This window comes from Leptodactylus fuscus, chromosome 11 (assembly GCF_031893055.1).
Source record: "Leptodactylus fuscus isolate aLepFus1 chromosome 11, aLepFus1.hap2, whole genome shotgun sequence".
Classification (NCBI taxonomy): Eukaryota; Metazoa; Chordata; class Amphibia; order Anura; family Leptodactylidae; genus Leptodactylus; species Leptodactylus fuscus.
The window spans coordinates 44,160,708-44,175,581 of record NC_134275.1 but is presented as its reverse complement, the minus strand read 5'-3'; the positions used below and the strand labels follow the sequence as shown (position 1 = coordinate 44,175,581).

At 42.7% G+C, this 14,874-nt stretch overlaps 1 protein-coding gene across 2 annotated transcripts; it reads right to left on the bottom strand.

Moving 5' to 3' along the window:
• Positions 1–300: 300 nt before the first annotated feature.
• PIM2 (Pim-2 proto-oncogene, serine/threonine kinase) lies at positions 301–12,784 on the bottom strand. Of its 2 annotated transcripts, XM_075260842.1 has the most exons (7): positions 12,769–12,784; positions 4,022–4,168; positions 3,280–3,386; positions 3,145–3,195; positions 2,457–2,820; positions 2,102–2,278; positions 301–1,641 (listed from the first exon to the last, which is right to left on the bottom strand). In XM_075260842.1, exons 2-7 carry the CDS (start codon positions 4,059–4,061, stop codon positions 1,538–1,540), a joined length of 843 nt encoding a protein of 280 aa, XP_075116943.1. In that variant the 5' UTR covers positions 4,062–4,168; positions 12,769–12,784; the 3' UTR covers positions 301–1,537. The 2 variants fall into 2 exon arrangements, with proteins under 2 accessions (XP_075116943.1, XP_075116942.1); XM_075260841.1 differs by lacking the exon at positions 12,769–12,784 and having other exon boundaries at positions 4,022–4,235.
• Positions 12,785–14,874: the final 2,090 nt, after the last annotated feature.

The following is a 14,874-nucleotide window of genomic DNA, read 5'->3' as shown; positions in this document are numbered from 1 at the left end:
GGTTAGGGCTGCACAGCGACTTTGGGCACAACCATTGCAATGTTGTCCTGAGACTGAGTCAATGTGAGTGCTCGGCAACTTCTAGCCCCAGAATGATGGAGTATTGCAGGAGTATTTGGCACTAGAAGTTGCAGTCACAGCCACCTCGGGGTTACACTAGGACTCCATTCACATTGTCACCCATATAGGAGGATAGTGGAGAAGGACAAATAAGAGACGTCTTTATCTGGGTCATTCATTGACACTTATTGGATATAACTCACACAACATGTCATGTATAAAAAAAACGCTTCACGGCCATTTATTAAATAACATCAATACATTATATACAGAATATACATCCCAAATCTATAACATGAGTGGAAATGATCTGGACGCTTCATATAATACACAAGTATTTACTCTGTCAACAAAAGACGCTGCAGCCCCTCACAGGGCAACAAAAAGTGTGCAGGTTATAATGGCGAAACCAAGTAACCCAGACTAGAAAATGGAGGCTCATAGCAACCAATCAGCTCCCACCTCTCATTTCACCTTCATGGATTGGAAAATGAAACAAGTGATCGGATTGGCTGCTGTCGGCAATTTGAACAGCACCAGTACATAAGAACCACAGAAACCAATCAGATTCCAGCTCTCATTTCTCTTTCATTGACTGAAAAGTGAAAGCAGAGATCTGATTGGTTGCTATAGGCATCTTCTTCAGCTATCAGCACCAGTTTACACACAAGAACCATAACAACCAATCAGATTTCAGATCTCATTTTCCAGCGCTAGCTGTACAAATGAAACAAGCATTCTGATTGGCTGCTATGGGCAATGCCTCCATTTTGTGTCTGCCCTAGTAAAGAGCCGTCAACACGCCTTTTATTTCTATTAATTTATATCATTTATTTCTGGGAATATTGTGTAAAAGCGCCCGTACCGGCATTGTCATTCTCACCAATTGGAACATCATTTACAAGAATTGCGCCAATTTGCGGTCTGAATCACATTTCAAGGAATGAGCTTTACAGACCGATAATGGGTCTGACTATAACAATAAGTATATACGCCCAGACGTTGTTAGGCTGTGACTGGCGAGCGCCATTGCTTGTGTCTATGTAACCCGGTTGCTTCTTTGTGGCGTCTTTTACAGAATATCCCCCATAGTTTTCATTACTAATCCGTCCCAGGTAGAACGTCCTGTAAAACCAGGTACTCCAATAAACTTGCTGTTTGCACAAGCTATGAGTCACGGCAGGGTGTGACCGGCAGCATGGCACTGGCAGCGCACACAGGACACTCTGTAAATGTCACTCTAGTTTGCCCAATTAACTTTATTGTCCTTCACTGCCGAGCTTCCTCTCCCAGGACCCACAAACTGCCTCCATAAATCCTGCATCTGCCGTCCCGGACATGAGGGGGGGGGGGGGGCGGTAGCCATTTAGTGCTTGACCTTGGACCAGCATACACGCCCTCTAGTGGCCACAACTGTGTATGGCAGGCTGGCTTTTAGGGTGTTTCCCCAAGAGTCTTTTGGATTAGGTTTATAGTATTACGTGCGCTCCTCTTTCATCCAGGGATGTTGAAGGATCTGTTCGAGAGAGGGTCGCTCCAAGGGGCCCGTGGATAAGCACCAGTGGATTAATTTTTCACATTCTAGAAAGGCAGATATGAAGATGTAAAGATATATAAGATAGGAGGTATTACAGTAAACAGGCACAAGGAGCAAGCTTAGTGTGGCAAGCAGGGAGGCAGCGGAGGAAGCAGAGCAGTGCTGGGGGACCAAGCTCACATATACATATTGGGGTACGTCAGTATTGCATTGCAAGCCATAAGCAGGGGTGTAGAGAGAGCAAGGAGGGGAAGGAGGCATAAACACCTTCAGTGTCAGACTTGGGCCCACCCTCCAAAAACTCCTAGAAAACAGACCAAAGTACCCTTCAAATGTGGGGTCTGCTGGTGTGTTAAAAGTCTGACCCACCAGAGGATGCCCTGGTACTCTGGTGGGCCAGTACGACGATTTATTTATTTTTCCCCCAGAGTCCCTTCCCATACAGAAGCAGGAAGAAGCGTACGGTGGCTGCGTGACATCATATGTAATGGTCTTATCTCTTACCTGAAGAAACATTGGTTCTGAAGACGATTTGAGCTTGCAGGATTTCTTGGTCTCTTTCGAATGGAATGTCCCCACACACCATGTCATAGAGCAGGATACCCAGAGACCACACAGCAGCCGGCACCGCCTTGTACCTCCGAAATGCAATCCATTCTGGGGGGCTGTAGACTCTTGTTCCTGCATGGCAGAACATACAAGGGTAAATTTACTATACAATGAGCAGGTCTCTGTTCACATTTTTATATAGGTGGCATTTGGTAAGAGCACCAATGAAGGAAATGAGGTACTCCGAGCCCTCTGCCTCACAATTTTATGATTTGGAGATAATGGCTGCCTGTTTGTATGGGTTACTCACCGTCAAAGTTACTATAGGTGGAGTCGTGGAGCAGAGCACCCGAGCCAAAGTCAATGAGTTTGACTTTTCCTGTCTGGGTGTTGAGTAAGAGATTTTCATCTTTGATGTCTCTGTGAGTGACCCCTTGGGCGTGACAGTGCAAGACAGCGTCCACCACCTGACGGAATAGGCTGCGGGCCACGTCTTCTTCCAGGGGCCCTTGCTCAGTGATGACATCAAACAGGTCCCGGCAGTGTTCTGGCATCTCCATCACCAGCAGGAAGCTATCAGACGTCTCAAACCAGTCCAGGAGTTCTACGATGCCATGGTGACCTTTCACCTTCAGCATGAGATAGACTTCCATGGGCACACGGGGAAAATTACCCTAAAGGCAAGAAAGACAAAATTAGTTTTTGGGATTTTTTTTGTCAAATGTGAAAGTGACCCCTAGGGGGCAGTATAATAGTAGCTCTGGTGTAGAAGTTAAAAAACAAAAAAAAAAAAAAAAAAAAACGTCAGTGGTTTAAAGGAATTAAAATTAAGCAATGTTATATAAATGCTTTACTCAGCAGGGGGCAACAAGGAGCACATTGCCTAATAATCACAACCAACTGATAATCCGGCAACCTAAGTAGCCCCACTGGCGCCGGATTAAAGGAATTTTCCTGTAAATGGAGAAATAAATCATTGCAGATAGTGCAACACTCACCAGCTGAGCCCAGTCCGTGACTCGAGTCTTCTTGATATACTTCACGGCCACCTGGGGGAGCAAAAGATCAGTCAGTTTCTCCCTTCAGTAAGTGACGGGTGTAGATCCTAAAAGGGGGAGTCTTATAGCACTCACCTGCATGTGGTCTGCCAGTCGCCATGCCCTGTACACCGTTCCAAATCCGCCATGTCCCAGCTCCGCTCCCAGCTGATACAACTTCTCAAAACATGCCCTGTCCTTCCCTGTAAAGGAAACATCATATACATTTAAAGAGATACTCCAACACTGGGGAAAATGGGGTGCGGGGAAGGGTGTTTGTTTACATAAAGGTCCTCCTACAACCATGTACATCCATCAGCTTTGTACTTCATGCTGCCATATAATTCTCCCCATGAGCTGGGGAACTACAACTCCCAGCAGGGTTGCATACTCCTGACATGAAGATCCATTTCAACACACATCACGTAAATGTTTTCTTTCTCACCGACACTACCCAGATTTACCTGGAGTGGCAAGTCGGCACACGTGTGTGACTAGATCCCTACAACATGTACACTCACTCCCACGCACCAACACCCAAGTGACTGATACTGTTCACAGCAGCGCAGAGAAACTGCAGCAACGTGAATACAGCAGATGTGACAGATTCTGTATACATTGTCTGACTCATGATGGCACTATACAAATATATCCATCATAATGCACCAACTTATACCCATAAGAAACTTGGAAGCTCATCGAACTGATGTAGAACTACAAAGCTCAGCATGTCAAACTATAAATCCCAGAATGTCTTATGAGTATTTGTCTTTCAGAGGATGCGGAGGGTTATAGTTTCAATCAGGAGGGGAGTTATAGGGGTGGAATATGTTCTTACCTGACTTGGCGGTCACAGCGTCGATGAGGGGGGTTATCATCTCCAGAACAAAGGCGTCAAAAAGCGATGGCGAAGGCAGAGGGTTAAGCAGAGTCCTACCACTACACCGCACTGCCTCAGCTCGGCGCAGTCACCTGCTCTTACACACTGTAACAAGTGAATGAAGACCATGTCAGTTGAGCAGCCAAGTATTTGCTGTGGAGGGGCGTAGCCTGCTGAGGGAGCAGCCAATCAGAGCTCAGGGCTGGGATATTATTCAAATACAATGAATGAAAGAACCAATGGCGAGCGAGTAAAGCGAGCGGGAGAGTCTAAGTATCAAAATAAAGTCTGTTTACTAGGAATTGTAAACCGCGAATGTCAGAGAGCGAGCGCGCCATGTGTGCCAGATATACACAGATGTGTCACCTATACTCTGCACACAAGTCACCTATAGATTATAAACTGGATACACATACACGGGGAGTGGGCGAAAGAATAAATACCTCATATATAATAAATAAAAACAAATATAGTGAATATAATACAACAATAAAACAAATTCTATATAATAAACAATTATTTACAGATACTAGATAAAACAGAAAAATTAAGATCAAATATATATATATATATATATATATATATATATATATATACGCACACATACACACATATACATACATACACTAATACAATAGAAAAAAAATAAAAAAATAAGTCTATATATTAAACAGAGTGAACTCTATATAATACATACAATAATAAATGCTATATAATAGAAGAAGCGTCACACATGCACTTTACCTTTTTAGTCACGTACACTATAGTTTGTGGTTCGAGGGCTTTTATAGAGTATATGTCAATCACCCACAGCTCCCACATATTGAATAATAAGAAGCTTTCTAACATATTAAGCATTTGGTGGGGGGAGAATTTAACATATTTTCATTTCATACTGCACTCTCCTTCTCACGAGGTGTCGTCTAGTCAACTACATGCGAATGGCATTTCACCCAAAGTTGTCCTTAGTAGGGTCACATTTACATTCATCCAAAATGATGTGACGGCCTTTTAGTATCTGCATCTTTTGCAAAAATTTTATCCACTGGTTTTGGCCAAAACTGCATCAAACTACCTGATCAAAACTACACATGTGAATATAATCCAAGTCTCAAGAACACTGCTGAGAAGCAGGGGTGATACTATCGGGAGTAAAGGATGTGACACTTGAGCCCCTAGGCCCCCCCCCTCAGCTACATTGAGATGGCATTACAGATCAGCTCCATTGAACTGAATGCGACTGAGCTGCAATACCATATATGACCTGTAGACAGGTGTGGTGCTGTTTTAGGAAGAAATTAGCCATGGTTTTCTAATCCTGGAAACCCTTTACATGCTGATACAAACTCTGATCACCTTAGAATGGATACTCATGCTGGATTATCAGACATTCTGCAGATTCCGGATTATAGGACACCCATGGTATACAGCGCATGCACGGATATATAGCTAAATATACATAACAGGCTGCAGCGATGTCAGTTTGCTGATAACACATTTCCTGCATTCTGATGAAGACTAAAAATAATAAAAGATATTTCCATCTGATAAGAACCTGACTTTTTTTTTTTTTTTTTTTTTTTTTTTACAGATCTGAAGCATCAAGAACAGAAAACGATCTATTGAAATTTCACGGGGGAAGAAACAGCAGAAATCAATAACAAGGGAGTCTAGAAGCTTTGAGACCGTGTCACCGGCGCCATCATGGGCTGACACCATCTGAAAGTCATTGTTTGAGTCAGTTGAATGAAGCAGGTGTCACGGAAGACCTAACAACTGTCATCATGATGGCCCCTGAGAACAACCAAACAAAATATTAGAGCCCCATAGTGGTTAGGGCCCCACAGAGAACTCTCATTACCCCTTGTGAAGGTATCCGTTGATATGAAGGGGTTAATACAAACATGTCGCTGCATACAGTCAAAAATGTCGTCTTTTCACTGCAAATTCTGCAATGTACGGACAAAGGAAAGGGAATATTCTGATATTTACAAGCTAGTATATATATTGTGCTTGGTAGGTCTGGTGCCCATTAATATGTGCCAGGACACCATGTCCAATGAAGTAGCATCGTGGCGCCACATGCAGAAAACATTTTAGCACCCAGGAGATTTGACAGCTCTTCCAGGAGCCTTTCAGATGTTTCTAGGAGTGCTGGCAAGCAGGGCCATAGTTATAACGAATTCCTGTCTACCCCAGGAACATGGAAACCGTCAGCATTTCATTATGGAGAGAGCAGCTTATTAGAGATGAGCGAGTACTATTCAAAACGGCAGTTTCGAATAGCCCGCACCCATAGGAATGAATGGATGCGAGCTATTCAAAACTGCCGTAGTACTCGCCCATCTCTACAGCTTATTCATCTATACCAGTGCCAGCCACATAATGCATACCTATAGTACCAGTCACATAGTGCCCCCATAACTGTCCACCACTCCTAACTGCCCCACTTCTCTCCACCATGGATGACCTCCCAAGACCTGCATAGATAGCCATGACAAATGCAGAGAGAGTAGCCATGTCTTCCTGAGCTATAGGTATAGAGACTGTCATCTCTGCCTCTGGTTAGTAAGGGGACAGCACAGAACGACCCGGGGTCCGCAAGCAGTGAACTCCTACTTTACATAGTCATAGATAAACGGTGAATATTCTGGCACTTGTGTATAAAGTTTTATTATTGAGCTCCCTCTAGTGGTGCTGGCAGAGACAGAGATTTGTTAACTTTATTACTAGACAGGGAATCTGAAGCTTTGGATCATAAAAACATCAGAACAAAAAACAAAAACTGTTGGACTTTCATAATTTGAAATAAATAAATATATTATATATATATATATATATATATATATATATATATACAGTCCTATGAAAAAGTTTGGGCACCCCTATTAATCTTAATCATTTTTAGTTCTAAATATTTTGGTGTTTGCAGCAGCCATTTCAGTTTGATATATCTAATAACTGATGGACACAGTAATATTTCAGGATTGAAATGAGGTTTATTGTACTAACAGAAAATGTGCAATATGCATTAAACCAAAATTTGACTGGTGCAAAAGTATGGGCACCTCAACAGAAAAGTGACATTAATATTTAGTAGATCCTCCTTTTGCAAAGATAACAGCCTCTAGTCGCTTCCTGTAGCTTTTAATCAGTTCCTGGATCCTGGATAAAGGTATTTTGGACAAACAATTCAAGTTCAGTTCAGTTTGATGGTCGCCGAGCATGGACAGCCCGCTTCAAATCATCCCACAGATGTTCAATGATATTCAGGTCTGTGGACTGGGATGGCCATTCCAGAACATTGTCATTGTTCCTCTGCATGAATGCCTGAGTTGATTTGGAGCAGTGTTTTGGATCATTGTCTTGCTGAAATATCCATCCCGGCGTAACTTCAACTTCATCACTGATTCTTGAACATTATTCTCAAGAATCTGCTGATACTGAGTGGAATCCATGCGACCCTCAACTTTACCAAGATTCCCGGTGCCGGCATTGGCTACACAGCCCCAAAGCATGATGGAACCTCCACCAAATTTTACAGTGGGTAGCAAGTGTTTTTCTTGGAATGCTGTTTCTTTTTGGACGCCATGCATAACGCCTTTTTGTATGACCAAACAACTCAATCTTTGTTTCCAAAATGAAGTTGGCTTCTCCAAATGTGCTTTTGCATACCTCAGGCAACTCTGTTTGTGGTGTGCTTGCAGAAACGGCTTCTTTCTCACTCTCCCTGACAGCTTCTCCTTGTGCAAAGTGCGCTGTATTGTTACCGATGCACAGTGACACCATCTGCAGCAAGATGATGCTGCAGCTCTTTGGAGGTGGTCTGTGGATTGTCCTTGACTGTTCTCACCATTCTTCTTCTCTGCCTTTCTGATATTTTTCTTGGCCTGCCACTTCTGGGCTTAACAAGAACTGTCCCTGTAGTCTTCCATTTCCTTAATATGTTCCTCACAGTGGAAACTGACAGGTTAAATCTCTGAGACAACGTTTTGTATCCTTCCCCTGAACAACTATGTTGAACAATCTTTGTTTTCAGATCATTTGAGAGCGGGCTGTCCATGCTCGGTGACCATCAAACTTAACTGAACTTGAACTGTTTTGTAGAAAGAAATGGTCCAAAATACCTTCATCCAGGATCCAGGAACTGATTAAAAGCTACAGGAAGCGACTAGAGGCTGTTATCTTTGCAAAAGGAGGATGTACTAAATATTAATGTCACTTTTCTGTTGAGGTGCCCATATTTTTGCACCGGTCAAATTTTGGTTTAATGCATATCACACATTTTCTGTTAGTACAATAAACCTCATTTCAATCCTGAAATATTACTGTGTCCATCAGTTATTAGATATATCAAACTGAAATGGCTGCTGCAAATACCAAAATATTTAGAACTAAAAATGATTAAGATTAATAGGGGTGCCCAAACTTTTTCATAGGACTGTATATATATATATATATATATATATATATATATTTGAGGATGGACTTTGATTTTGTGGTCAGACAAGACTTGACTGGTTGAGGAGTTATTTGGGTGCTGGGGCAGGGGGGCTACAAATACACACAGACTGTATACAACCTAGTGTAATTGATTCTGCAAAAAAACCAAAAAACAGATTCCGTCATCTTTAAGCTCTATTCAGAAAACAGTGATGTAAAACAGTTAAAAAAATGCACATTTTTCTCGGCCTAGTGCAATCATGGGGCACCAGTTTTCATGGATCCCTTTGTAAACTTGAATCCATTGCAGGATTTCTGAAAACATGACAAAAATATAATCCATGATGTGAAAAAACCAAACAAAACAAAAACAAAACAAAACAAGAAAACAACGAAATGAATTGATGTTATTGTAGTCGTGTGACAGTCTTTAGTGGATGGAACATGCACAGATGACCAGTGACATCCATTTTTTTCACAGTGACAGAAAATTGTTAGTGTGAAAAGGCCTTTAAGAAATGGAGGACAAATTCCTCCTTGTTTACAGCCTCCACTGCTGGATTCTCTGGAAGTGAGAGGAGTAGGACGAGTTTCTTTAGAAAGTCTCATCAAGGTTTTCCTTCATTTCCGAGGAAATACAAGGAGGTAAAACCATGACACACCCAAGAGCTCAGAGTCAGACGGCTGCCGGGAAAGCATTTCTGTAACTCCAAGTTGTCTGATTTTTCAGGAGATGTGTTGGAAATCTGGAACACCCAGCGACCTGCCCATTTCTCCAAGTTATGGATGTAGAAGGTTTTGTATATGCAGCTCTTTGACATAAGTCCTGACAGCCTAAGCTTTTTAGGTCCAGATTCTCAATACACAGCATATTCTATAATTGTCTACATCAGTCTACGCATACTGGAAATTGTGTGGAAGGAAACTGACCACTTCCACATTACAGAGAAAAATATATATATATATATATATATATATATATATATATATATATATATATATATATATATATATATATACACACACACACACACACAATGTATTTATCCCAGCTGAAACTTAGCAGAAGGGAAACTGTCAGGTTTTGGACACTAACACACCAGCCATCAGCCAAGTCCTTATGGATTGGTGGTCCAGTGTCACAAATATGCTTGTGGTAAACCTGTCCACTCTGGGGTAGTTTATGATACCACTCTAGTACTCCTCCTGGGAGCTGCTCTCCAGACACATGCACATCTCTCCATTTATGCCAGGCCAGTAGATCTTGGCTTCACTGCGCATGTGCTCAATGTGCCTATACAATGAAGTCAAAGTATACTGCCCTGGCTTCCTTGAAGAAGTACATATGAGCTAGGAAGACCAAAGAGGCGTCCGATTCGGACTTCAGACTCCTCTTCGTGAGCCTTGTCTATACATGGTGGTTTTGTGTTCCAAACATCTCCCAATTGGTTCCCTTTAAAGAAGTAGTCTGAAAATGTTCTTGTAAAGACAAGCAGTGCCAGCCAAAATTTAAGGATAAGAGATGCAGATGAGATGCCCGCAGGGTACATTCCCATCTGTCAATAGTGGTGCAGCACATAGCGTGGAACTAACTGTGAAGATACTTCTAGGAAATGTTCCCAGATCTGAAGATATGGAACACCTTCAAATACGGAGAAGTTTACCGTCAGCTTAAAGGGGCTCTATCATTAGATTTTCTCCATTTGAGATAATCATATGCCTAAGGATAGCCTTTAAAAAGGCTATTCAGGTGCTGCTAACCGTTTAAGAAAAGACCCCCCCGTTTTGCGGAGAACTGACAGTTCCACAAGAAAATGGCGCTCGGGCATGCTTACTGCGCATGCCCGAGATTTCGATTCACTACCGCCGAGAATACAGACGCTGGAGGCGGTTACTCGCAGGGAGGAGGAGGAGGACTAAATTCGAGCACAAGCAACAGATGGGGGCGTGGGCAAGGTATGACGCTGGGGGGTGCATGGAGGGGCTAATTAGCATATTTGTTTTACCGGTATGTTATTAAAACAGGGGTGTTTTTTCTAAAACGTTTAGCAGCACCTGAATAGCCTTTTTAAAGGCTATTCAGGCATACGATTATCTTAAATGGCGAAAATCTAAAGATAGAGCCCCTTTAATCAATCAAGTCTTAGATCCAAACACTTCAATGAATGAGCCCAGCCTGCAAAATGGACAGGACCCACCGCCCATGCCATACAAGGCATGGTCATATATATGGGGCCATAGAAAAGAATTGATAACGCTCTGACCAAAATGATACTCATGTGCATCATTGGGATAAGTTCACAAGCAGCAGTTCGTGCTGCCAGAATATCATCCGCTATCCATTTTGAAAGGGTTCCGCAGAATTGCACATGGAAAGAAGAAACAACTCCATCCACATGTATGGAACTGATGCACAAAATGTTTACAAGAAATCTGCAGCATGTGAACTTGCCCTTATGGGGCAGACACCAGGATCTTTAGTCCCTATCCACAGCTAATATACTAGGCTGATAGTATGGCAATCTGTAACGTGAAATGTCAGTGTGTTATGTGAAGTTCATGCGTCAAACTAGAGTTGGACTCCGTGTACACAGCCCTAGAATAAACAAAGACAGCTTAAATAAACTGAAAGATGGCAGCCGTGTAAATATGTATCTATGAGCCGCCCCATCATACGCAGATTTACATCCCTGGGGCGAAGAGTTCAAAGTTTTACAAGCTATACAAGAATGAATGAAGGTTCCCCCAGCCTCCATGCATATTTTCCTTGGCGTCACTCTTAAACATAATGCGTTGGCATCTGGTGGGTGATGTCACCAGCTCTATACAACTCACTATATTTCCTGACCACAGCTGGAGTCTGGACATCATGACAAGTATTGTCTAACATGGTTACCCCCAACACCCCTTTCAAAATGGCAGCTCTTCGCCTTGAGCACCACCACACAGGAGGGAGGATATCAGTCATAGCGTCATGTTCACATCTTACTGGTCATATCAAATATCAGCCCAATAATCCAGAACCTGATGTCACTTCCATTACCCGAGGTCATGTCAAGGCTGTACTTTTGGCCTGTCATTACCAGAATGAGCTCCTGATAGTGCAGGGTTTCTAGTAATCCCCCTCCACCGCCCACCATCACAGAGTCTTCTCGAAAGTCACATGGTTCGAGCCCCGTAACCACTGTGTAACACCTATGACTCAGTGAAGATGTGGCCATTTTCTCGGAGCTCCGGCCACAAGTGAGATCTTTACACTATATGTAATGAGGTGTGTGGTTAGACATGTGGCGAGGCTTACAAAAATTCTCGTGAAGAAGGCGGTATTATGAAGAAAATAACTTCTAGGTGATGCTTGTTAAGGATTTGTGTGCTTTCTTGTCAATAAAGTTTATTGAGACAAGCAGATCCAGGGATTTTGTTTTTATGTATGCAGGTCTTAGTTACCAAAGACCATCCAGAGCAACCAGATCAGTGTTATCATGGATTTAGTAATTTGTTGAATAAAGTTTATTGAAATCCTCTCACTATACTCCTATATACAGTCCATAATATCAAATATCTGAAAACTGTCTTTGTTGTCCATATAAACCAATCACAGTGCAGCTTTCACTTCACAAACAGTTCTGGTAATCTGAAAGCTGCATCGTGATTGGTTGCTATGGGCAACAAAGACAGTTCTCAAATATCACAGATCATATAGGAGTATAAGAGAGCAGCCTTCAATAAACTTTATTCAACAAACTGCTAAATCCATATTAACCCTGACCTGGTTGCTAGGGGCAACAAAGATACTTCTCACAAAAGAAACCTACGGAGGGTATTTATTAGCCCATCGGTGCGGTTTTTCTGGCGTTCTCATTGGCTCACGGCTCTTTCTTCAACCAAAGATATACCGCATAGTTCTGTGCTGTGTTTCGCTCATTTCAATAAACTTTGTTCATCCAACAAACCGCTAAATCCATACAGACACTGACCTGGCTGCTATGGCCAACAATAACAGTTCTCATAAATGAATGTAGTGTATACAGGGGGATAGATTGCCCCTTCCAATAAACCTTATCTGACAAACTACCAAATCCACATCACATCACTGACCTGGATTCTATGGGCAGCGTCTTCTTCATTTACACATTTTCAGCACGGAGACACTTTAGTAAGCATGGAGTATATACCATAGCGGCACGTCGCCATATAACGTCCTATACATTCTATATAGTCCACCTTCCCGCCACCCGTACTACGATCACTATCCTTCATACCTTATAGTCATGGGAGATCTAGGCTGGGGCCTGCAGGCGCTCACAAAAATCAGCTACAAAAGTCTGCAATGGAATTAAAAGGTAGAAATGACCATCCATTATACAAAGCATGGGCTGTCATTACTCACACGACACTGCTGGTAGATGATCGGCCATTTTGAATTGAAATAGGACACATTATAGATCAATATAGTAAATGACAGTTTAGGACTAGACGTCCATCGACAGCCAATCAAAATGAACACTAATCCTATCTATTGCTTTCGGCAGTATCCCGACATTGACCACCATGGTAAACCTCACACAGTGCACGTACATGACTTATTACTCCACTCAAATGAAGGCGACTGATCTCACCATCGGTGGTGGTCCTAATGCAATCCTTGAGATCTGGCTCATATTTGTGTGATAACTGGTCATTTTAGGACAAGCCCTTTAAACTCACTAGTAACCCTGTACACAATAAAGCTCCCCCTAGTGTTAAGGCAGATTGAGATGCACACAAAAATGTTCATAGTAGATGAATTTGGAGCTCAGATATTTCAAAGAAGAATGTCACGCCTTAATAACCCAAACAAAAAAAACAAAAAAATATTGCGTAAAACCTGCTCATTGCTACTCACCCGTATCGACCATCACTACTGAGCCTGAGTCTCTACTGGTTTTACTTCCTGGTACCTCGGCAATTGGAAAAGGATAACACATTTGCTGCTGGTTTTATATGTTGGTATATGTTTTGTATTGTAATCATAACAAGTACTAGTGAATGGAAGACTTCATGTATCAGTGCAAAATAAATGTAGACAGGAGCCTACTGAGTGCAGAATGTATAGGCAGAATGGCCTCAGTGAGGGGAGGAGGAACTCTACACTGCACCCAAACACCTAAAAATCTCCCACATAAGTTTTGCAATACCGTTTCATAAAACATTGATTAAAGGATACCAGAAACAGCATGACTTATCTAGTGGCTACGTCTGGTATTGCAGTTCATCCCCATTCACTTAAAGGGATTCTACCACTAAAACCTTTTTTTTGTGGATAAGATGTCGGAATAGCCTTTAGAAAGGCTATTCATCTCTTACCTTTAGACGTGGTCTCCGCTTCGCCGTTCCTTAGAAATACCATTTTTTTTACCGGTATGCAAATGAGTTCTCTCGCAGCGATGGGGGCGGGCCCCAGAGCTCAAACAGCGATGAGGGTGTCCCCACCGCTGCCAGAGAATTGTCTCCAGCGCTGCCTCCTTCTTCGTCCACAGCGTCATCTTCAACGTCTTCTTCCGGCGCAGACTTGTAACTTCTAGGCCTCGGGCCTTGAGCAGAGCAGACTGCGCAGGCCACGGGAAAATGGCCGCTAACAATACTGTGCAAGCGGCCATTTTCCTGTGGCCTGTGCTGTCTGCTCTGCCCAAGGCCTCGAAGATACGAGCCTGCGTCGGAAAAAGCCGCTGAAGATGACGCTGCGGACGAAGGTGGAGGCGTCACTGGAGACAATTCTCTGGCAGCGGTGGGGACGTCCCCATCGATGTTTGAGCGTTGGGGCCCGCCCCCATCGCTGCGAGAGAACTCATTTGCATACCGGTAAAAAACAGTATTTCTAAGGAACGGCGCAGCAGAGACCACGTCTAAAGGTAAGAAATGAATAGCCTTTCTAAAGGCTATTCCGACGTCTTAGCCACAGAAAAAAAAAGGTTTTAATGGTACAATCCCTTTAAATATGGCAGAGGTTAAACAGAAGATACATTTTTATAGGAACAGGACATAACTAGGTATATAAAACTATAATTCTGGGAAAAGTCACCACACTTAAAAGGGGTTAATGCCACAAAAGGTGTTTTTCCTCTAGTATAGAAGATAAATTGCTGATCGGTGGAGGTCCAACTACTGAGTTGGTTCATTCAATTCAATAGGAGTGCCTGAGATAGCTGTAGTGAAATGAATGACTGGGCTTCATCCGCATCCACTGCCACTGTATTCACAATGGGGTAAACCTCGCCCACCCCCCTTCTCAGTATCAGTGAGGGTCTTAGTGGTTATAACCCCACCGATCAGCGGTTAATCCTCTATGCTATGGATATTAGTGGCATAGCCAGGCCTTTGCTTCTCCC